This window comes from Dermacentor silvarum, chromosome 10, assembly GCF_013339745.2.
Source record: "Dermacentor silvarum isolate Dsil-2018 chromosome 10, BIME_Dsil_1.4, whole genome shotgun sequence".
NCBI classification, from domain to species: domain Eukaryota; kingdom Metazoa; phylum Arthropoda; class Arachnida; order Ixodida; family Ixodidae; genus Dermacentor; species Dermacentor silvarum.
Genome location: NC_051163.1, coordinates 125,608,152 through 125,633,959, shown reverse-complemented (window position 1 = coordinate 125,633,959; position 25,808 = coordinate 125,608,152). Strand labels below are relative to the sequence as shown.

Sequence of the window (25,808 nt, the reverse complement as noted above, 5' to 3'; positions counted from 1 at the left end):
AAGCCAAAATTGACAACGGGGAGACACATCCGATAAGCGGCAAGGGTAACGACGGAGTGTGGCACAGAGATGTCGCGTGCCAGGAATATTGTCACGTGGCAGTGACGGTCAAAAAAGTGGCAAAACTGAATGACGGAACTACATATTTATTGGGCATACCTGTGCTCACGAAAACAGGCTACACTCAAAGCACAACGATAGCGGCGAACGCAGTCGGCGATCGTCGGAAATCTGATCTGCGGGTCAAGCGTGTCGGCTTTCATACATGAGTCATCGAAGGTTCAAGAGTAATCGCTGGTGCCCTCGTGTCTTCGAGGAAGTACTATACATTTCTCATCGCGCATGCGTGCAATCAGGTTGCACAAGTTTCTAGATAACATTCGAGAAAGCGCGTCCTGCGCTGAGCGATAAAATTTGTTAGGCGGTGAAACGTGGCCACCCGAGAAAGCTAAAAAAGTACGCGTGTCAATATGCTGCCCTTCCTGACATCCACGTCATCGGCTGGACGGGTGATTGCAATGGTTCATGTTTCCCTCTCAAGCCCTACTATATTACGCTGCTCTCTCTTAGCCCAAGATCGAACCAGAACGGTGCTTTTACCGACGGGGGTAGTGGGACCGGTACAGTGCAAAGTGTGAATTTTCTCCTCTTTTGATGTCCTTTCCCCCATCCTCAGTGCAGGGTAGCCTACCGGACTCACCCTGATTAACCTGCCTGCCTTTACCATATCACTTCTATCTCTTGCATCACGATAAAAATGGCGTCAGCGGCTCAGCTGCCACCCTGTGGTGGTGTTGACCTTAGCCATAGCTGCAGTGTTATCTCCTCCTGCTTGTGCATTAAAGCGAAGACTTCCTAATTTGGCTTTTCTCTTTTTTGCCTTTCATCGGCGTTTTCTCTCAGGATATATTTGTGGATATATAAAGACAACTTGGGCCAGTGGATGTGTGCTCACTGTTTTCTTTGATAAGTGTAGAGTGGCAGGCTAGAGGCACTTCAGTGGGTAGACCTCTCCACCTTGTAGTAATTAAAGTACTCTCTCTCTCTCTCTCTCTCTGGGTATACGATAGAATGGAGAAGTTGCGTTTTTCTACTCTCTGGCCTGGTAGACATCATTGGTCATTAGATATGTGCCGCTGGGTATGTATGAGCCCGTTCCTTTTCCTAATCACATAGATTGAGGATGTCACTGTGATATAAGGGATATGAAAACTTAAGTATAATAAAAGGAATCTTCGTTTTTTTGCCTATTACCCAGTGTATGGCGTCTGTCGTCGGTTCCTACACTAATAGGTAACGTAACCACGCAGAACTGCTGCGCCTATGCATGCGTTGTCTATGGGGATTAACCACTGCGAGCCCGTCATGGGACCAAATCGCATTCTGACCGCTTAGGCAGTGAAAGGCCAACAAGATCCGTCTCGCTGAACAGGCACGTAAACATTGTGCCGCGAAACACGAAGGTGTAATGGTGCACAAATGTATTAAGCAGATCAAACGCACATATTGGAATCTACGTGAACTTCAAATAGACAACTCATGCACTCGTTTCGTAAACATGTGCCCCGACATAAGCTCAAACATCGATAAACTGAAGTATCAACATTATAGAAAGCGTCGCTTCCCACTGATGCTGGCTCTGCCTAACTTTTTTAATGCGTTTCGGGAAGCAAAATCTCCCCGTAATAGTATGCAGGGAGAAGGTAGAGCGCCGAAATGCCAAAGCAACAACACAAGCACTTATTCGATCGTCCTCTTCATTGCCTCGCTGGGCACTTCATTAAATCTGCGGGATTTACCGGCCACAACACTGTTCCTCAAAGCAACCCAGTTCGGAATGAAACAATTGACAACGCGTTTCCAAGATGTCTGCAAAATAATAAGTTGCAAGTATTGTATCATGCCTGAGGAAAAAAACTTTTCCACCCTGCCTCAACGATTTTGCGTAGAGGTACCAAAGCTAGGGCTTCTTTCTGGCAATCAGTAAGTTGAGCCGGCTGTGTGCATTGGAAAAAGAATCAGCCGCCCATTGTGCGCCACTGATCCTTCTGTGATCGTTCCATTCAGTCAGCATCGCGTGTAGGACAATCAAACCAGTACTGTAGAGCAGCCCGTACTTTGTTTCTTCTGCCTGTTTGACTAACATCTTCTTTCTGGAGTTTTACGTGCCAAAACCATTTCTGATTATGAGGCACGCCGTAGTGGAGGGCTCCGGATTAATTTGGACCACCTGGGGTTCTTTAACGTGCACTACAACGCAAGCACAGGGGCGTTTTTGCATTTCGCCTCCATCGAAATAAGGCCGCCGGGGCCGGGATTCGATCCCGCGACCTCGTGCTCAGCCGCGCAACGCCTTAGCTAACTGAGCCACCGCGGCGGGTACTGTTTGACTAACATGATGCACAGCTTTCGCGGCACTGTACCATAGCCTCCCGTTTATGTCAATGCGTTCACAGTCGCTCCGCAATGCATTGGAGCTAGTGGTCCACCACGGCCACACCACACTGCCAGTCATTTTGCCCCTAGTGTTGTCTAGAGCGTAGACAAGTACAATTAAAACTGGGCACTGCTGCTGGTCCGGGTTCGTTTCTAGGCTTCCCCGTGACGTGCGATAAAGGATACTTGATGTCGCCGTAACTATGCTTCATGAACAGTGGCCTATATTGATGGATAGAAGAATGGATGGATGCTGTGAGCATCCCCTTTGAAGCTGGGTGGCGGGTTGCGCCACCAAAATCGTTTTTCTTATTTTGCCTATTGTCCTACCTCTCTTAAAAAAAAGAAATGGAAAACAAAAGGAATTCTAACCACCAAACTTTCTTAACCACATTTGGGAACTCTTGTTTTTTACGCCTTTGTGTTCTCCCTACTTTTCTGCCACCAAACCTCCAACCGCCTTTTACTAATCTCTATCCCACATATGTTTACTTTTCTCATGATATCTCTGAACACCAGGCTGCACCTTTCCACAACTTGGAAAGGGGTGTCCTCTAGCAAGCCCCACTCTAGGCGGCCGTGGACTGCCATAAAAAAATACAGGAGGACATGACTGCACAAAGCCTCGTAGGGGGATCATAGCAATCATCCGCAGCCATTCATCGCTATCATCCAAACGTATAAGATTCCATTAAACATACACACTTTTGAGTCATGTCTAAGTTAACATAACGCTTAATGTCATCGCATGCACTTCATGAGCGATGCATTCGTCAGCAATTTTCGGTAAACCTTTAGCGTTTTATTCCACCAGCGGTAAAGTTCACAATGTTCCTGGAAAGGATATCATGCTTCTATGTAAGTTTGAACGGTTGGTGCACAGGTCTCTGTGATTTATAGGCATAATCACCACCTTATGGCGAGTATAGTTTAGATATTAGTTCCCTAGTTGGAATGTTAACTTTTGCCTAACTGATTCATCGGTATCACTTTTTCATTTAAAAATCATTTCAGGATAGTGCTTCATATTCAGAACGATATCCGGAAAATGACGCGTGATCCCACAAGGGTGTGCATATTTCTGGCGTCTTTTGTAGTACTTAATACACACGTTTCAGTTGTCGATTGCTGGTTTAGCTTGCTTTCTTTTTTTCGAACTGGTGGCTTGGGGTGCGTGTTATCATAGCGAGTCTTTCTGTGAGACTGCACCCATACCTAAATTTTAGCGCCATGCTCATCGGATGGTAATACGAACATATAATGCCAGTTTGCTTAGTACAAGAGCGTATTAATACGTGACACTGGGACGACATTATATCATCATTATCATCAGCCTATATTTTATGTCCACTGCAGGACGAAGGCCTCTCCCTGCGATCTCCAATTTCCCCTGTCTTGCGCTAGCGTATTCCAACTTGCGCCTGCAAATTTCCTAACTTCATCATCCCATCTGGTTTTCTGCCCACCTCGACTGCGCTTCCCTTCTCTTGGTATCCATTCTGTAACCCTAATGGTCCACCGGTTATCCATCCTACGCATTACATGGCCTGCCCAGCTCCATTTCTTCTGCTTAATGTCAACTAGAATATCGGCTATCCCCGTTTGTTCTCTGATCCACACCGCTCTCTTCCTGTCTCTTAAGGTTAGTCCTAAGAAATTTTCGTTCCATCGCTCTTTTTGCGGTCCTTAACTTGTTCTCGAGCTTCTTTGTTAACCTCCAAGTTTCTGCCCCATATGTTAGCACCGGTAGAATGCAATGATTGTACACTTTTCTTTTCAACGACAGTGGTAAGCTCCCAGTCAGGATTTGGTAATGCCTTCCGTATGCACTCCAACCCAATTTTATTCTTCTGTAAATTTCTTTCTCGTGATCAGGGTCCCCTGTGAGTAATTGACCTAGATAAACGTACTCCATTACAGACTCTAGAGGCTGACTGGCGATCCTGAATTCTTGTTCCCTTGCCAGGCTATTGAACATTATCTTTGTCTGCTGCATATTCATCTTCAACCCAATTCTTACACTTTCTCGATTAAGGTCCTCAATCATTTGTTGTAATTCGTCTCCATTGTTGCTGAATAGGACGATGTCATCTGCAAACCGAAGGTTGCTGAGATATTCGCCGTTGATCCTCACTCCTAAGCCTTCCCAGGCTAACAGCTTGAATACTTCTTCTAAGCATGCAGTGAATAGCATTGGAGAGATTGTGTCTCCTTGCCTGACCCCTTTCTTGATAGGTATCTTTCTACTTTTCTTGTGGAGAACCAAGGTAGCTGTGGAATCCTTGTAGATGTTTGCTAAGATATTCACGTATGCCTCCTGTACTCCTTGATTACGCAATGCCTCTATGACTGCTGGTATCTCTACTGAATCAAATGCCTTTTCATAATCTATGAAAGGCTTGTAGAGAGGTTGATTCTACTCCGCAGATTTCTCGATTACCTGATTTATGACATGGATATGATCCATCGTAGAATATCCCTTCCTGAAGCCAGCCTGTTCTCTTGGTTGGCTGAAGTCAAGTGTTGCCCTGATTCTATAGGAAATTATCTTGGTGAAGATTTTATACAATACTGAAAGCAAGCTAATGGGTCTATAATTCTTCAGTTCTTTAACGTCTCCCTTCTTATGGATTAGTATAATATTGGCGTTCTTCCAGCTCTCTGGTACACATGAAGTTGTGAGGCATTGCGTATAAAGGGCCGCAAGCTTTTCAAGCATGATATCTCCTCCATCTTTGATTAAATCTACTGTTATTCCATCTTCTCCAGCAGCTTTTCCCCTGGTCATGTCTTTCAAGGCCCTTCTAACTTCAGCGCTAGTATAGAAGGAGCCTCTGTATCCGGTACATCACTATTTTTTGAATGAAAGTAGCTTGGCTGTTTTGGCCACTGTACAGGTCAGTATAGAATTCTTCCGCTGCTTTTACTATGTCATCGAAATTGCTGATGATATTACCATGCTTATCTTTCAGTGCATACATCTTGCCTTGTCCTATGCCAAGCTTTCTTCTTACTGATTTAATGCTGCGTCCATATTTTACGGCTTCCTCAATCTTTCCCACGTTATAATTTCGAATATCCCTTACTTTTTTCTTGTTGATTAGTTTTGACAGTTCAGCGAATTCTATCTGATCTCTTGAGTTGGACATTTTCATCTTCTGTCGTTTCTTTATTAGGTCCTTTGTTTCTTGGGAGAGCTTACCTACTGGTTGCCTTGGTGCCCTACCTCCCACTTCAATTGCTGCTTCTGAGATCAACCTACTTACGGTTTCATTCATTACTTCTATGTTGTCTTTATCTTCCTTTTCTAAAGCTGCATATTTGTTTACAAGCACCAGACTAAATTGGTCTGCTTTTACCCTTACTGCCTCTAGGTTGGCCTGTTTCCTCTTGACTAATTTCACTCTCTCTCTCTTCAAATTGAGAGAAATCCGAGACCTCACTAACCTATGGTCATTGCACTTAACCTTACCTAACACTTCTACATCCTGCACTATGCTTGAATCGGCAGAGACTATGAAATCTATTGCATTCCTTGTTTCTCCATTAGGGCTTTTCCAGGTCCACTTCCTGTTGCTGCGCTTCCTGAAGAAGGTATTCATTATTCGGAGCCTATTCCTTTCCGCGAATTCTACTAACATCTCTCCTCTTGCATTCCTAGAATCAATGCCGTAGTTGCCAATTGCTTGATCACCAACCTGCTTTTTCCCCACTTTTGCGTTGAAGTCGCCCATGACTAAAGTATACTGAGTTTGCACCTTTCTCATTGCTAGTTCAACATCTTCATAAAACTGTTCTATTTATTCATCATCGTGACTAGAGGTTGGGGCATACGCTTGTACTACCTTCATTTTGTACCTCCTATTCAGCTTTATTACTACAACTGCTACCCTCTCATTTATGCTGTAGAATTCATCAATGTTGGCCGCTATGTTGTTATGCACTAGAGGTCCTACCCCGGATTCTTTCTTATCTGGAAGACCTCTGTAGCAGAGGACGTGGCCGTTAGTCAGCACTGTGTAAGCATCACCAGTTCTTCTAACCTCACTAAGGCCAATAATATCCCAGGAAATGCCTGATAATTCTTCAAATAGTCCTGCTAAGCTAGCCTCACTCGAGAGGGTGCGCGTGTTGAACGTTGCCAGGTTAAGTTTCCATTGGCGGCCTGTCTTGACCCAGAGATTCTTAGCACCCTCTGCCGCGTAGCAGGTCTGACCGCCGCCTTGGTCAGGTGCTCCGCAGCCACTGGGAACTGAGGGCCATGGGTTAATTGTCGGAGTCATGAGGGAGGTAGTGGCCGAATACTGCACCAGGGAGGCCAATTCCTGTTCTGGTGAGGGAGTGACTTTGATGAAGCTTTATGGGCCTTCCTAGCTTGGTTGCACCTGAACTGGTATAGCCCCACTAGCTCTCGGCGATATATTTTTTTCTTGCCGGTGTCAGGCACCACTCCATGCCTGAAAATGTAGTGGACTGGGGTAGGATTAGAACTTACGACCTTCAGATTTGAAGCCGGGTATTCTACCTCTGCTCCACGCCACCATAAATCGACATTATATAATAGGAGCTATCTTGAAAAGTTTATCCTTATAGTTTTGTTTTTATCCCCTTTGCCACATTCCGCGCTTCAATCTTCCCGTTCCTGCTATACCTAACTTTGATGCTCATGATGGCGTACTAGGGAACCTACATGCAAGCGCCGTTTTAGGGTGGTGACAACCTTTGTAAGGGTACTTGCCGCCGCTAGGTAAATTTGCGGGTAAAATATTCCGCCAAATATAGCATGTGGGAATCAAAATGGCGAAAAGAGCCACCGACAGACCACGTTTCCCGCAACCGTTGGTGCCGTGAAACTAATTTAATTTAAAAATAAACTTTGGCATCAGCAGCCAGAGAACCAAAGCATGCCTGAGAGCAGTGCATGGCACGTCTACGTTTTAGTTAAACAGGCCTTTAAGCACAGTTTTTATTACAGCACACTTCGAAAAACACCCCTTATATCGTGCGTACAACTGGAAGGCAACGACAATGTTTATTGCAGTACACATTCTTTGCGTGAGAAAATACTACCACGAGCAAGCCACCGTGCCTTATAACTTGTTGCTTTTTATGCTGTGGAAAAAAATAAGTTGATGTGTTAAAATAAAAACAGGCAACTAGTCTATTAAAGATGTATGCAGGTATCGTGTGCGCATTGGGGCAAAACTAAATAAATTAAAGTAATTGAATAGATCGCGTGCCAAAATGGGTAAACCAGAGCGTGACAAAAAGAAAGCAGGAATGCGCCACGTATTCTAGCGAAATTGGGAATCAAAATGGCTACTCACCAAATTTGGCGGTCAATATCGCTCAAATTTTCGGAGTTGTCACCACCCTGAAACGGCGCTTGCATGTAGGCTCTCTATGGCATGCGAGTAAACAGAGACATCTGTTTTCTCTGCGATAACCTTGTGTTCCAGGTTCTGTTTCCTGTGTTTCATCCTTTGTTTATCTTTAGCTTTATGCACCTCTACAAACTCCTATGCTCTCGTAATTCGTGTGAAGTGAATGCGTCACCGCGCACCTTACAGGAGACGTCCGGGTCAACCAACAGCCTGGCCTACTATCAATGCAAACACTGTGGATGCGAGAGCACAACCGCATCGCCCGTCAACTGGCATGCATCAACCCGCATTGGAACGATGAGAGGCTTTTCCAGGTCACCAAGTAAGCAGTGCGATCTTTTGTAAAGAGGTTCCACTTAGGAATAAGAGCCAGACTCAACTGAAATTAATCGGGAGCACGGTTATTGGCTTTTGTGCAACGTTACGTGCGTGCTGATGAGAGCACGTTTATTGGGGATTATATTGTGGAGTGTGGACTCCTCAAACCGTCCAGGTCAGTTCTTTTATTTTTTGCGTGTAAGCGTAGAAGGCCCGTCTGTGAAATCGGCGAGATTATGTTTGAAGCCACGAGGGAAGCGATCGCCGGAGGAGGAAGGCGCCTCGGAGATGGAGAATGGAATTGCCGCGTTTTTCTCTTTCCGTATGTGCTTCGACGCCGTGGGGCTCGCTGTGCATGTTTGCAGCGTCTCTCTTTGCATGCGTAGCAATATGAGCTTTCCAGGATACACACCAGGCGTTCCACCATCGAGATCAATGTAGCGTCTGCCACCGCGTTCGTGCCCTTGCCGTTTGTGCTTCGACGCCGTGGTGCTCACTGTGCATGTTCACGGCGTCCATACGATTGCGCGTTCACGAAGTGAAACATCACTTTAACATTTTTAAGTCAGCACTGAAGAAATTGATTATAACTGCACATGCTCTTGCAGCGACTTTTCTTTAGAGAAAGTACAAAATTATAAAAATTTTCAATGCTTTTACTGAACGATGGTTTGATTCGTCATGTGTTAATTTGTTCTTTACGGCATCCATGCGTCATGCGTAATCATTGGTAGGGAGTTCACTGCAGGTAAGAAAAAGCTGCGGATAGTCACATTGGCAAGACAAATTTAACCTAAACAAAAATTTAAAACGTGTTAGACGTGTAAAACATTTAATATATTGACAATTTCGCCCAATGGGCGAAACAATGAGTACAGTACCAAAGTACTTTCCCTCAACATGAAAAATAAAGCAAGAGAAAATAAGGGCATGCCGTGCCACTAAAAGGTATACCAGGCTATAAGGCAAATTCTAGATTAACTGAACCAGATTTTCCAAACGAAAACCGAAAAAAAAAACTTTAAAGCCAATTAAAACAAAAATATATTCGGAAGCTAAAACAGTGTGCAGTGTCAGGTTTGATAAATAAGTTGTAGATAGAAAGGTCGAATGATATGAGGTTACCGTATTCCCAGGCATTAAGTCCCAGTATGAAAAAAATTTGTATAAAAAATGTTAGCGATGTGAGGTATATGGGGATCGGCAGTGATCCCAGGGCGGGATGCTGCACATTTATTGCGAGTTGTTCGCATGCCGTACGGTCTGTTTCATTGCAGGAGGAAAGTGTCGTCAGGTCCGATCCGGAGCAGGATAGCCTTAGGGACGCGGGTGGTGCAGAGCGTTCTCCGTCCTTGAATCTGCGAGCAGACATTATGGGAAAAAGAGGTGAAATCGAAAACGTTAGGTTAAACAAAATTTTACGATTCGGTATAGTGCCGCGAAGACGGGAGCGAAATGAATGAAGAAATAAAGTCACAAGGAAGCGATGAGGATGAAGCATGCATTCGTTAGAGCCATTTCACACGTGGCAATCCTCACCATTGTCGACTTATGCTCTACAATCGGTGAGTAACAGGCGTGCAAGAAATTATGAGAAGGAGACAAGCATGGTAGTGTGAGTAAGTACATGATGAATATAAATAAACGCGAGTCGGAAGAAAGAAAGAACATCACCAATACCCATCAGGATACGCAGATGGCATTTCAATGAATGCAGGGTAATGTGCGGGTGTTATGTCAACATCGGAACTATGGCGTAGTTTCGCAACGGTAAGCGGGCAGGATGTAAAATAATGGATCTCGCTCTCGCAAACTGCGCCGCACGCGCATGTGTTCGTCGGCGTAAAGCGCGGCAAGTAATAAGAGAAATGGCCCTGTCCCGTAGACAAGTGTCCTAGATATTTGATAGGGCAAAACCAGGGCGGGATGAACGCACACTCTTGACCCCGTTGTAGAGGCTCGTATTTTTGCCTTCTGTTTGCCAATATGAGTGCTAGAGATTTTGGGCAATGTTGTAAAACTGCGTGCAGCAGATTTAATAGACTGTGCACTTTCCCGCAGCGCGCTTTACACGGAAGCAGACGAGGCAGCCGTGTCCGCCAGCTCGTTCCCCGGTATACCTCTGTGACCCGGGACGTGAAACAAACCGAGGCGTCGCCCCTCAATTCGGTCTCTCAAGTGCCCAATTGAGAGACCGAATGCGCGAGTCGGTGTGGCGAAGGCGCGAAAGGGACACTAACAATGATAAGCAGTCCGCGTAGAGGCACACCATGACCGCGTGGTGCAAGGCTTCTACACAACAAAGCGGATCAGTGAATGCGATGACTTCAGCGCTATAGGCACTTGTGGCGCTGATGACTTTGTATTTTCTCACTCAAATCAGTCGACCGGAGTGATAGAAAACAACGTAGGCCACACCAGCTGCAGTGCTTGTAAAAGCCTCGTCCCTGTAAATATGATACACGGTTTCGCGAGAGATCTGGCCGGCCTGAGATGAGTTCAGGCATGTAAAAGGAAATCTGAATTTCCTGCTGGGGATGGTCGTGCCATGGGTTATAGGGGAATTCGATCTAGTTTCGATGAAAGGTGTCCGGACAGCAATGGGTGATATTAGGAATTATGAAAAGAGCCAATGCGACACAAAGTCTAAGTCAACGGTTAGAGTGGGGCAGTGAGCCAATATGTGTAGCGCCGAAGTTCACGTGGTATGGTAGGCTTACAGTGTACTATCAGTACACTCTAGTAGGCGCCTGTCATGGCAATGAGATCCGAACGCTGCGTTAACAGTACTCGAGAGGTAAAGTGCAATGAGGAAAAGTGGGGCCACCAGACAGGACACCCGTACGCGAGTGCGGGCAGCAGAACCTGTCTATATAATCGGCGAACGATAGCAGAATTTAGCATATAGTGGTACCGGATGAAATTTTGCAGACGAGTAACACATAGTTCAGCCTGAGTTTTAAGATAATAAACATGTGCATGAAAATTTCATTTCGCATCAAAGACCACTCCCAGCAATTTATTGTGACGTTTGTGTATTAGGAAAGTACCATCTTGGCAAACTGGCAAATTGATTTGCCGAACAGATCTTTCGCTCTCCTGATGTTGTGTTTGTATTGGAAGAACGCTTCACCATACTGTCGTTCGAAACGCTCAAGCACATCAGCATTTCCCGCCCGCTGAAACCGTCTGCGCATCTCACGCACCCTTAGGCGTTCCTCCCTCAGCTGAAGAGTACACCATGATTTGTCATTTGTGCTTTGAGGTTTGAGCTTTCGCAAGGTTTTCGTGATAGGGTGTGAAATTGCCAACGTGCGTAGTTAGTCAACCATTTCAAAGGGGTACTTGCAGTACCAAAAAGCGAGCATTCAAGGTAGCGGTGATCTGACAGGGTTTCTGGAGTGGACACCGACCACCTATGTCAATCACTCATTTGAGCAATGGATGCCAAGTTGACATCTACGCACGATCAAGTGTAGTGTGTCGCAAGCTTTTGCGTGGCACTTGAACTTCTCAGACGGTGTTCTAAATGTACACGGGTCCTCCTAACGCATTCGCGACATACGCAGATGCGCCGAATTTCTGGCAACATTAAAAGCTTTGGCACGACCTAAAGGGCTTGTAATGACATTGCGCAGACACCACTACTCTGCCCATAAAAAAACCGCGCTTGCAAAATTACATCACTTTGAAGTTTGGGCATTGATATTGTGTTTCACTTTCAATATTTATTAGTTTTAAAAGATATCAGATAAAAGCCAGCCGCTGTGAATGTCATTTTTCACGACATTTGTTTGCGGGCTACCATTCTCAGAATTCTGAGGAATAACTTTGTCAAGAACGTAAGACTTTGTTGTTAGCAACACTGGCAGGACAATATTATGGCAAAATATCTTGCATATACGTACGGCATGCATAAACATATAGCATGCATACACCTAAATTTATGTGGATACCCACGACCGCGCCTGTGCTAACAGCGATGACGACTGTGAACACATGCCTGAATTGTCCATATAATTGAAATCGGAATAATACACATTACTGCGATAAATTGCAATTACTTTCGCCGTCAGGCTGTACCGAAAACAAAGCGGGCAGACTACGCCTTGGTGGTGGCGGTGGTTGTGTTGTTACAGGCGGTTTTACACTGGCATTCGAGACGGGCAATTTTTCCGCCTGCAGCGCCTGTTTCTTAATATACAGTTTGTCCCGATGTCTGAAACTTCAGTATATATAAGAAACGCAAGAAGGCGTAGTACCTCTTTTGGGCTCGGTCAGTTTACCTTCGGGAAACGCTAGACGTTATGAGCAATCATGACGGAGACCTCTTCTTATAATGGCCGCAAGTAGAATGTTTCGTTCCGCACTGTAATGCCAGCAAGATCATATGCAGTGTTCCGCACCGTCCATCTCTCCGCTGCCTCCGCAGAGCGGACAAGACGCTCTGTGGAGGCAGAATACCCCAGTCCTAAATGTCCAAGCTGCCGTGTACGCCGTACCCGTTCTGATTCGGAAAAGTAGTGTGGCCAGCAAACGCGTTAGCTACTTGATAACGCAGGGCTCATGCGGTGGCATCCAAAATTTTCAAGCAAAGCTTGTATTAGCTCACAAGTTTCGGTGGCGTTGTGGTCACGCAAAAGCTCACATGTAGCGCATACCCGCATTGACTATGCGGGTATGAGCCACGGATATGCGGGTATGAGCCATGGACAAGAAAGAAAGAAGGAAGGAAAGAAAGGAAAGAAAAAAGAAAGGAAAGAAAAAAAGAAAGGAAAGAAAAAGAAAGAAAGAAAGAGCAGGTGCGGGTAAAGCTGCGCCGGCGGTGGATCGCGTGACACGCGCGACCACTCAGTGTCGTTTGGTGTGTCCCCGGGAAGGAAAGAGAAGGAAAGGGGGTTGGCGCACGCTCCGCCCACCGCTCCGCCGAGGAGCAGGCTGCGTTTGAGCTACGGCGCCGCGAAGGCGCTCGGCAAAGGGCTCGTCGTCGACGTGCCGATTCTAGCGTGAGGGCTTCTGAAGCCCAGGTGAAAAGTCAGTGAAGAGCCGCGAACCCCAAGTTGCGGGAGCGCGATGTTGAGGCAAACGTCAGCGAAAAGCCGCCGACCCCGAGTTGCGGAAGCGCGATACTGAGGACAAATGACAGTGTCGTCTTGCCCTCCAGGAACCCAACAACGATGATGCACGCCTCGGAAACGCTAGCATGAACTTCCCCGGTGCGACGGCCACGTTTTAACACGAGTTTTTCAACCGGAACGTCGGAGCCAGCTGCAGTGCGTGCGTGACCGGTCGTGGTTCGAGCACAACGTGGTACTCGTTAGTGAAATTCGTTCCGAGGAACACCGAAGGAACACACGATAATTCATTTATCTTTATTTACAATAAAATATTATTACTGGACATCTGGGCTAAAAGCTGCAAGAAAACAGCTTGGCGGGACCCAGGAGATCATACATTCATCTCAACATGTGACAGGTAAACAGATAACGGATGTTTAAAAGCATCATACACAAAAATAAACAAGTTATTTACGCAGGAAGTAGAAATGATTATAAATTAATTAAAAACCTGTAATATTACATGTAGGACCAAAAAGAACACAAACAATGGAAAAAAACATAATTTAAGAAACTAACAAAGTTATGTTATCAATATTTCCTCGCTATTCAATGCTTCAGATCGTCTGAAACACTTGCTGTAGCTTTTTGGATGCTCGCCACCATAGTTAGAACGCACAAAGCCGTCTGTGAGCTTGCAGGACTCGTGCTTGCCACCGCAACGTTTGCATCGCTGTTCTCCCATGCAATACTTTGTCAGATGTTCAAATCGCTGGCACCTGAAACACGTCGTGGCGTCTCCACATAATCCTTGGTGTGAAGTCTCGTGAATGCACGATCGATCTTGTTTGGCGGCTCGGTGTTTGGAGCGAGTGTGGGGATCACAGCATCAGTGCGTTTTGTCACCTACTCGGATAATGTAACAGGGATACGACGATTCACTTCTTCGCATGTAACACTTCTGGTAGTTTGAGAAAGGCATTTAGTTCTTCATATGACTGTCATTTTGTCATTTAGAAGAGCTATGAATTGGGCTAGTTGGTGTGTATTCATTTTTTTGCGCGAAGTGCTGTAGCACGCGAGAGGGACGAAACAAGCACTGGATATGAAGCCGACACGAAGTGACAGAGGGTTGCGCTCCCCGGTGTCACTTCGTGTCGGCTTCATATCCAATGTTCGGTTCGTCCTGGTCGCATCCTACAGTACTTAGCGCAAGAAAAATGAATCATTTTGACACTTGGCTTATATTGCAAGTGTTCTTCATCTATGTATTCGGTATTCGCATATTTTACAGCATCCTAAAATTAAGAACAGCATTGGCTTGCTCCTCCTTTTGTACATACAGCAGTATAACTCTTGGAGTTGGGCTGCTTCTCTTGGCTAGCACTGTGTCTAAATGCTGCTCAATGTCAGTGCATCATCTGTTTGGATTCACTTGCCTGAAGTCAATTCCCTATTCGAGTTCCGTGATATTTATCCGAATCCCAACTGTTCAGTCAATACCATGGCGCACGACCTTCAAACCATCTTCATCCAGGTCAGTCATTTCTGCTACTACAGCAGCTACGACGATGTACTCATCTTGAATCAACCCGTTTCGTGGTATTCTGGGTATTCTGCCCCATCACCACCTTGTAAGAAGCCAGGATGGCTTCTCCCACAAGAAATTTTTACCACTGCAGCGCACACTTCTTTCACTCTCTGGACATCACCTGTTGTTACTTCATTAAAAAAACATAAAATGTCCGCGAAAACATGAAGTTGAACTGGCAATCCGATTACGTTGACAATGTCAACAAAAGGACGTTCACCAGGACGCTGCCCTGGGGAACGCCATATGGAAATGAAAGAGCTGATGCATGCCCTTTAACGACAACATACTCGCGAAATTGGCGTAGACTAGAATGTCGTCATATTGTGCCGATTCAACGGGAACCAAAATACCATACAAGACGCGAGGCCGAAACACCAGGTGTAAAGACGAACACGAATTAGGTCTGCAATTTCTCCTGAAGAATACTACTTTGAAGCATTAGGCGAAAAGTATACAAGCACTTTCACAATAAGCACAGCCAGGTTTAAGGCTGCATCAGTCCATGTCTGGCAGCTTAACATCACCAGCCACAATTTGTTTGCCTTTATTGAGCAGTGCCGTATACTGATATAATTTAGTAGAAATGTGACGTCGGAGAAAGGTGTTCCGTATGCAGCGAGCACAACGTTAGCTTGAACACATGTTTTAAGCTACAGACGCAATGTTTCAGCGTTCTTTATCTATTTTAGAACAGTTAATTCAGTGTTCGGTCTAATGACAATGTCTACTCCACCACCCTACTGGCTCTGTGCCTTCGGACTATTTTAAAGACTACATCTTCACCACGTATACCGCTGTCATGCCTTGTCTCTGAGATTACAATATGACGACTCAATGATCTATATGTTTAAAACTCTTCAAAATTATTCACAATGCTTCAAGCATTTATTGTTCCTAGATTGACACGCGCATCATTGGATAGTCAATCTGTCAAGCATCTCGTTATTCCAAATTGGCATATCATTATCCATGTGCCGGTTGTCGTGTACTAGGGAAGTCTTTTTTATGCGAAAGCATGAAATGGCCCATTGAGCAAAAAAGCCGGCGTCAAAAAAGCGCGCAGCGATGGTGCAGAGCGGGCGAAGCGGAACACCTGCACGTGAGGGGAGAGGGCTCTCGGAAGGCTGTGCTTGGTCCGTCTCACCCACATTGGGCTGAGGCGCTGCGCGCAAGGCCGCCAGGCGAGTGCATCAGCTATGCCCAGTAGGGCTGAGAGAGAAAGTTACTTGGATTCTCAGCAATATCGTCCAAATGATTCTGGTCAACAGCCAACAGGCTAACGTAATAATAACCGACCCCAATTTAATCGCAACCTCGTTCACGTGCCCCGCAGCAAACCTCGAAAGCAATACTCGCAGCGCATAACTTGAAAGACCACTCAGTGGCGTTCAGTTTGAGATTAATGATTTCGCATTCACAATTCATAAGAAGTGCCTGGATATCCTCGGATATTTTTTCGAGAGTTTTCAGATGTTGTGCTTGCCTAAAGTAGTGTTCATAACTTAACGTTTCTTTAGAATGGTCATATTGAACAGATATATCTGCTCAATATGACACTCTAAAGAAACGTTAAATTATAAACGCTAGATACCTATTAATGTTTGTATTTCGGCTTTGTTTAAAATAGTTTTCCTTTCGCTGAAATGCTGTAAAAAATATGACGTGTCATTTATAACAGGTTATGCCAAGGCTATGAATGCAGTGACAGTTATTTAACTCCAAATTTGTCGTGAAATATTCCTGTGATCACAATAGGTTTAAAATCTGCTCCCTTGTCATCAGGAATACCAAAGACTAAAATTTGAGCGCCTACTTCTGTCTTCTTGATCGGTCAATTTGATAGCCCGGAAACGTGGAGTACTATGGGATGCTTTACTCGTGTTTTCAAGTGCATCTATTCAAGCAGTTTTGATTCGAAGCTGGGAAACATGCTTTCAATCTGATTTAGTCTAGCATTCGTACCAGTAAGCTCTTATCTACCTTTAGTGAGATAGAGAATTTGAGACAATAATATTGCGTACGAGAGCAAACTTTTTTTTCTTTTAAGCGCTAAATGTCCTCAATATTGCAAAATTGCAGTTAACATTACATAAATGGAAAGCATAACCTTCAGGACGCATACGCCTGCTATTGTTCAACGACGCTACTAACAATTTTGAGGCCAAGAAATAGCTGCTTAATCATGAGGTAAAGCACTTGTAAACCAAAGAAAGGATTTACAACTGCACAAAATTCCGGAGAGCAGTATAAATCTACGTATCAGAATATTTTTACAGCGAAGCTGTAAAATTATTGCGATACGTAGATCCTAGATACGTAGATACGTAGAAAAATATTGGGCTCACTCTTCGATGGTCGCGTCCGGCAATAGAAAAAAAACACCGCATATCCACGGGGTGAATGATGATGAGTGGGCGAAGCTCCGGAGGGAATCATCGGTAAACCGTGAATCTTCCGTGTAATTCGCCCAGTCTCGCCGCACTAAATCGAACGATTGACTTCCACCAATGACACGCGCCATATGTGACGTCATTCATATTTTATAACAGCGCCCTTCATTATAATTGCACCATCTCCCGCTTAAGGGGACGCTAGCACAAACGCGTTAGAAACGTGCAGTACTCTCTAGTAAGGGGGAGAGGCCACAGCGTCTTACGCAGCTGTTTACACATGCCGGAACGTGCACCGCGTTTGCCAACAGCATCACATGACTGCTGAGAGAGTATAACCCCCGTATACATAAACGCTCCTCGACTTGAACTTGACTTGCCACCGCCTTCAACGCGTTTCGAACGCGCTGCCCAAGGCGGTGGCAAGTCAAGTTCAAGTCGAGGAGCGTTTATGAATACGGGGTAAGGCGGAGAGGCCACAGCGTCTTACACCAGCTTCTTACACGGGCCGTAACGCGCTAGCACAAACGCGTTAGAAACGCGCAGTCTTTCGTTAATGTTGGGTATTTATTATTGCGATAGCAATTACATGGACACTCAAAAGCAGATTTCTGCCGTCGGCGTCGCCGTCGTCGTCGCCGTCGCCGTGAGGTTCCGTATGACGTCAATGGAGATGAAATCGTCGCCGCGCGCCGAACGCTGTATGTGCGAGTGAAAGGGCGCGAGGGGTGGTGGTTAAAACATTTATTAATTCTTGAGCCTTATGTTTACAGCCTATTGATGGGTTGGCTCGATATCGCGTAGGGTGGCCAGGAGCTTATGGCTTTCAGCGACTGTTAGAGCCCAGCCCACCAGCTGCTTTTGTGCGACCGGGTCCGAGCTGGAAACCGCGACCTCCCATCGCTCTATGTCGGGGAGTTCCCATTCGGAAGGTGGCTGGAGCTCAGAGCAAATGTAGAGGATATGGTGAAAGTCTGCTCTGAGTGCACCGCAGAGGGTGCATTCAGGTTTAGCTGTGGCACCAAGTGCCTATTTATATCAGAGGCTCCGGCAACAGTCACCAACGCCGCACGCATTTTGAGCGAACGCGGGCAAAACGCCGACGGCATCGACAACAGTTCAGCGTGTTGCCGGTGCTGCTGCATGTCCAAGTTTATACAGCTGATAAAGCTAATATCATTATTCCGTATAGCTCTCTACAAATTTGCTATCGCAATTGATGCTTCGCCTTTCAGGTGAAACTGCGACAACTTTTTGTCATCGTGGTGCGTGTGTCCATGTGCGCTTCGTGGCGTAATGGTTAGCGCCGCGCGTTCGGAAGCGAGGGGTCCCTGGTTCGATTCCGCGCTACGGCCACAACTTTCGGAATTTTTAGGGGCGATGCTCCTTAGGGTGTGGCTCTGTCCCTCCTCTGTAGTAGTCGTAGTAGGTAGCCACGTCTACTTTTATGAGAAAAAAAATTTCCGAAAGTTGCGTCCGTAGCGCGGAATCGAACCAGGGGCCCCTCGCTTCCGAGCGCGCGGCGCTAACCACTACGCCACGAAGCGCACATGGACACACGCACCACGATGACAATAAATACCCAACATTAACGAAAGACTGCGCGTTTCTAACGCGTTTGTGCTAGCGCGTTACGGCCCGTGTAAGAAGCTGGTGTAAGACGCTGTGGCCTCTCCGCCTTACCCCCGTATTCATAAACGCTCCTCAACTTGAACTTGACTGGCCACCGCCTTCAACGCGTTTCGAACGCGCTGCCCAAAGTGGTGGCAAGTCAAGTTCAAGTCGAGGAGCGTTTATGAATACGGGGGTTATACTCTCTCAGCAGTCATGTGATGGCATCGGCCAACGCGGTGCACGTTCCGGCATGTGTAAACGGCGGCGTAAGACGCTGTGGTCTCTCGCCCTTACTAGAGAGTACTGCACGTTTCTAACGCGTTTGTGCTAGCGTCCCCTTAAGCGGGAGATGGTGCAATTATAATGAAGGGCACTGTTATAAAATAGGAATGACGTCACATATGGCGCGTGTCATTGGTGGAAGTCAATCGTTCGATTTAGTGCGGCGAGACTGGGCGAATTACACGGAAGATTCTCGGTTTACCGATGATTCCCTCCGGAACTTCGCCCACTCATCATCATTCACCCCGTGGATATGCGATGTTTTTTTTGTTTTTTTTCATAAAAGTAGACGTGGCCACCTACTACTACGACGACGACTACTACTACTACTACAGAGGAGGGACAGACCCACACCCTAAGGAGCCTCGCCCCTAAAACTCTCATTGGCCGTATTTTGTATGTGCGAGTGAAAGCGTGTGAGGGCGAGGACGCGCTTACAGGGGAGTGAACGCACGGCGGACAGCAAACGCCACTTCCCAGTGGAAGGGGAGCAGTGAGCTAGGAGGGCATCGAAGCACCCTAGACTGTACGTGTGCGTGCCCGCTCTTCCACTGCGGCGCATGCGCGCAGCCCTACCGGCCTACTGCCGCCTGCGCCGCGTACTCTCTGGGCTCTCGCCTGCCTCTCCCCCAACAGTGTCGACAACGGCGTTTAGCCGCTCCGTCACGTAGCCAGCGTTTTGACACCGGTTGTGTGCGGTCCCAAAAACAACGCGCACAACTGTTGGCGACGGGGCAGCGTTTTGCCCACGTTGGCACCGAACGCGCGTGGCGTTGGTGACGTGTTTATGAAGAACGTTCCATCCTTTGCCGTACACCCTATAGCGGTGTACCGTAGCGACCATAAAGCCAATGTCCCTGTGGTCACTAAGTAAATGAAAACCACCTCATCATATATATTTCTCTTTCTTTAATAGTTCAAATAACCAATTACACCATCACATCTTAATAGGCACAATTGGAAATATATAATTCCCACCATAGTACAGCTTCGCTGGTCTTCCATCTCCACCCCAGTGGTAGGGCTGACAGTTTTTCTTGTGTGTGCTCGCTATACAGGAGGATCCAGGAGGGGCGTTATCAGCACATCCTCTTTTCTGAGTGGCTGCCATGGCAACTGGGTCCAAGAGTGATGGAGGAGTACGACCTCAGCGTCATTAACACGGGCCGCACCACTTACGACGACACGCTGGATGCCACACTGCGCAACGAATTCTCATCCGCCCACTTTCGCTACGCACATACCAACGTGCCTGGTGCATACCGGAGGTTCGCTGCATATCTGGGTGTATTCTTTGAGCACTGTCGGGCTGGTACTACATTTTGTTTCCGTGGCGGATTCTTAGACCTAGTTTATGCATCAGTAACTACAGCGGCTTTACAAAAAACGGCACTCTACAGTCATGTGCGCGCTATAATTTAAGTACAATCTAACTATTCGCGCTTGCAAATAGAGAACACTGACGTAGCCTCGTGTTGACTTTAATGAAATTCATTATAACTTCGTTCGCAAGTAAGTAGCTTAACCCTCTGGCATACTCATACTTAATTATTACGATAATAATTGATTTCAGCTCCTTAAAGGCCCATCACAAACGAACAAATTCAGGTGTACTTTCCGCTCACGAATATAATCAGCGTGCTTTCCCGGCAAGTAAGCGATTTACTTGGAAGGAAATTCGTGGCTCAGGACGGAAATATTCGTGTTCCAATTATATTGACTACAAACGAAAGGCAATGACCATCATTCATTCAAAATTCCACTCCGTCACACACCAACGGGCTCGGAGGATAGGCATTGCGGGCTGAATGAGTGAGGGTTCTTTATTTATAAACGAGATTTATGAAGTATTTCGCACGCACAAGTGTGCATGTGTAATTCCAGTGAATTCCCTTGTGAAAAAGTTCCGAACAAGTGGCAAACGTTTTTTTTTATTTCTCATTTCTTTTCAGATGTGACATACATACTTTTTGTGATGAAATGTTCGGCATTCCTAAATGCAATGATCAGTAAAATTTACGCCAATAATTATTCATTCTGCATTTCTAACGTAGCATGGTACCAGTTGACCGTTTTATAGGCATAATCTCGTTTACGAAGCTTTGTCCAAGGCAGCAGCAGCACATTAAAGAGCCCCTAAACCAACCAGAAGTCGAAATTCAGTTGTGGTATTGCAGTCGTGCACGAGTCTACAACGAACACGTAGCCGCGAGAATTTTTCGAAATGGTGCCGTGATAGTGAAGTTACGCGCGTTTGATGATCAAAAAACGGCCCTCGCTCGTTTCGCTCTTTCCTTCGCTATTCTCCTCGTCGGGTGGTCTCCCCTCCTCGCCAAGTACTTCTCTAAAGGTCACGTGACATAGGTCATCGCCAACGCGCTTCTCAAAACACTGCCTACTTCCGGTTAAGGCGCGTCCACGCTAGCGGCACGAACCGGCCGCCAGTGCTGTAGAACGTCTGCCGCGCGAGAGGTGTCCAAAGTAGACGGCAGTTCAGCCCGCGCCCGCCCGCTGCACGATCAATCGGCCAATCGACGACCGCGAGGCTGCGCGCCTCCCCCACCGGCAGCTCAGCTGCAGTGCACGGCTATCGCCGGGAGACGACGGGCTCGGCTGTGCTCGCGTCGCTGCCGACGGCGCCGCTAATATCAGCGTATTTTTCTTCTTTGTGTACAATTATTGCGAAAAGCGATTACAACGATAAGAAAATATTGCGGCTTGTGAGCGCCGGTATTTCATCTCGAAGCCCCGTCCGTTTTAGCTTTGAAGGGAACCAGAAAAGGCCTAGCGAGGATATCGGTGCCGTCGAACGGTCAGCGGCGGTGAGGCTGGCGCACAAATGAGTCCCGGTCTCATGCTCTCTACGTACGGCAAGGAAATCTCGCCGCTCGCGTAAAAAACCGTTGTCGAACGGCGGCCCGCGAATGGAAAACGGCGTGCGGCGAGTTAGCGTGCCGGTAACGTGGACGTGGACTCGGTGCTTCTCGGCTACCCGCTGTTGCTGCGGTGCCGGCCCTTATGCGAAGCGTGCCGCACTATAGACCCTGTGTTGCGCGCGCGTCTGGAAAGGCCAACACTGTCACACTCTGTTCGCGCAGATAATCAGACCGCTAAGCACGACTGTGTTGGAACGCCAGCGATTTGGTACTTGCGCTGCGGGCTGTAATTACCGATTCGCAAGGGCGTACAAACGAGCAACACGACGAGGAAGAGCAGAAAGCGCGCGTCCCTGGTAGCAGACTAACCGGAAGTCGTAGGTTCTTGTTCAACCAATGGACATCGTTTCCACGGTTGACATCACCACATTCCCCCTGCTGACATTGTGACGACCAGTGGGGATACCGGAAAGGCGAGGGCCGGAGGACGGCATTTTTTTTTTTTTTTTTTTGCCGCTCCTGCTGGCGTAGCGCTGCAGCGTTTGGCATCATGGATCTTGGCGGCATGCTGAACTCAATGCGCGTGTTTACTAGAAATGTTAAAAAAATATCTGAGGTGGTTTGGGGCCCTTTAAATATTGTGGAACAGTAATAGATCAGTTCCATTTCACCTAATATTAACCTTTGCATCTAGTTTTCCTCGGCGTTAGCATTTTTGAATATTTGATTTGAGAAATATATGCCTAAAAATTGAAAGCTGCGGTATATTCTTCTGATTCTGCTCGGCCGATAGTAACCGCTTATTGAAGGCCTGCTTTATGTGGCAGGCCTTGTGGCGGTCATACATGGTTGCACCTCGCCAACCAAACTTTTCAAGCACACCTGGCCACCGATGGTTTCAACCAAATTAACTTTATGTCTGCTGGTTGCATATGTCGAATGCGAATAAAATTTGCTCTCAGTGATAATTAACATAACTGAGGTGTATCTTAAATAACTGAAATAAAAAAAATTGAACGTCAATTACGGCCGTATATACTTTCACAAGGTAGTGACAGGTGAGTTTTAAGCATCACCAGCGCAACTACTTAATGGGGAAAAAATGTGTCTTTACCGAGCTCACTTATGCCTAGATAGCAAAGAAGCACTTATCTCGGTCAGCAGTTAGCACGGTCGGTTGTTGGCGAATCAAATTACAGGGCTCAAATGCGCCCGCCCTTTGTACGTGTACCATGTGCCTCACAGAGCGACCACATGCTCGCTTATTGATGAAGAAATGTATTGCACTGCTTGCTTGGCATGTAGAATATCATATACAAGTCTGTCGTAATAACAAATTTATGACGAAATCCACGAAGTTTCTAATATAGCAAGCACTACTTGAACGAAAGTAACTAAATAACAGTGGTAAAGCTGTGATTAACAAGTTATTACAACCACAGTACAAAATAAAGGCATACGTGCCATTATGTAGCACTGAGATCATGTGCTTCATTAGCATCGCTTTCATGATCAAATTGTAACATGCATCTCAATCGTAATTGTCGCAAGGAACTGCAAGACTTTCGCATCATCTCAGCGTAGTCTAATATCAGATAATCTCTAATAGCCTCCGCAGACCCTTTGTACATTATATAGCTCATTTCCTTCAACCTTTTTTTTTTTCGAAATTCCCTCCCAGGCTATTACTCAAATTGCTTATCCTGGATATGAAATCCCCGCATGTGGCGCTATACGAAAGTGGTTTGATCATATTCTTATCATCCGCTTTCAATAAATTGCGCACTAAATCGATCTAGGCTTATGTGTTGTCACATACGGCGGAAAGCTGCCTTGAAGTGTGTTTCGAGTTCCTCGACAATGCAGGAAAATCTAGGATGCATCAGCAACATAATAATGCTCGCCTTTTCATGAGGGCATCCTGAACTACATGCACATAGTTCCATGTTCATCTCTGGGTTTAAGCACTGAAATTAAGTTTTTAACATAGCAAGCAGGATGACATGGTATACTTCTACGTACATGAAGATGAATATTTTGCAATATAAGGCGTGTATTTATATAAAAAGAAAGCTTTTTACATTCGTATCATAGCAGTAAACAATCAATAACAGCTTGTAAAGCATATATATCCCCATAGCTGCAATCGAGTCTCAAGAAAACGGTTCATCAAAGACGCTACTCCAGTTTGATCATTACCTATTACTTCGCCTGATTAAACTATATGCGACTGGTGGCACTGTGTCTCTTATAAATTCGACAAGAAGCGGAGTAAAGGTGGCTAGGTGTAAACTAAAGAGCGAATGTATGGGGCAGTTTTGCGTACCGAATCTCTTGTTTTTACAGGATTGACCAGAAAGGACAAAAATTGGCTGTTCTCAAACTGAAAGACGCCTACTTCGTGCCACTGAATGACACCTACCATCCCGTAGACGACGTTCTCCGGGGATCAGTTGAACAGCCGATGGAACCATTCAACAGGTAGGTGGATCAGGGCCAAGAGCTTTTTCTAGTCAAGTTTATTTACAACATGCACAAAGTACAGTTTTCAAGGCCACCCTGGCAAGAAAGCTGTAAACATACAGCTTGACGAGGCCAGGGGGCCACCACCAGGCAACAGCAGCAGCGAACACGTTACGTTGTGTAGTCATAGCCCATGGAAAGGTGCAATAGCCTATATGCGATAGAAAAAGGGAATGATAAAGCTGGAACATTATACGAGGTGGGAACATATGACAGCATCTAAATAGCACAGATAACGCAGCAGACAATTTTTTTCAACAAGGTCTATGTGTGAGTTCCAGATCATGTGACTAGAAAATACATCGCCCAAAATTTTATGTTCCTGTACTACATTTAGTGAGTGGGAACCTTTGTTTAGGTCAACGCATGACACAGATTTGTTCTTTGCAGCAAAAACAGTGGTCTTTTTTTTCTACATTGATCTGTAGGCTGTTGCATAACGACCACTCGAACACTTTGGACAGCACATTATTGGCGTGTAAAAACAAGTCTGACTCGTTATCAAAAGAAACAAAGAGACTGGCGTCGTCCGCGTATAGAACAAAATCTGTACACTTATCAATAGAAGGCAAGTAATTCACATATACATTATATAAAAAGGGGCCCAAAGTGCTTCCCTTAGGTACGCCACTCAGTAATAGGCGAAAGGATGACGTAGAACCATTTATAACTACACACTGCTGTCGATCGGAGAGATACGACTGCAAAAGTGAGTGAACGCCACCTCGTATGTCATATTCTTCTAGTTTTGTTAAAAGTATGTCATGATAGAGTGAGTCAAATGCTTTGCTGTAATCAATGAAGATTGCAAGATGTTTCTTGCCCGTGATAACGCGGCCGTGGTTGCGATTGTCAGCCAGGACTTCGGCGTTATTATAGGGGCATCCTAAAAGCACGCTGTTGCACTTGTACGTATTTACCTTCAAATTTTCTTGTCTTTACTTCCAGTATTAATTTTTTAATACCTAGGGAGACATAGTGTGAACCGGCCTTTTCGGGCGACCTTCTACCTCAAACAGATCAAAAGAGAATGCACTGTTTTCCACTCGTTGACTAACATCACAGGAATCGCTGTTTTTATCATGACACATTTGTGAAAATAAACCTTATAGCGAAAAACTTCATCTTCTGACCGTTCATGTCATTAACGCTGATAGGACTCTCCGTGCATCTTTCGGTTTGTGACTGCGTGCCGCCGTATAAATAGTTTATTTATTTATTTATTTATTTATTTATTTATTTATTTATTTATTTATTTATTTATTTATTTATTGAAAATACTTTCAGGGCCCGAAGGCACTACAGAAAGGAGTGGGGAAAAATGACAAGACGTG

The 25,808-nt window shown here is 45.8% G+C and overlaps 1 protein-coding gene across 5 annotated transcripts in view; it reads left to right on the top strand.

The window, feature by feature from the left end:
- LOC119431833 (peroxidase-like) overlaps positions 1-25,808 on the top strand; it is a 219,545-nt gene that overhangs the window by 167,145 nt on the left and 26,592 nt on the right. For all 5 annotated transcript variants that reach the window (XM_049657755.1, XM_049657757.1, XM_049657754.1 and 2 more), the window contains 3 exons: positions 8,007-8,142; positions 20,134-20,343; positions 24,298-24,432. In XM_049657755.1, coding sequence (XP_049513712.1) covers positions 8,007-8,142; positions 20,134-20,343; positions 24,298-24,432 — 481 coding nt within the window. The remainder of the gene's footprint in view (positions 1-8,006; positions 8,143-20,133; positions 20,344-24,297; positions 24,433-25,808) is intronic.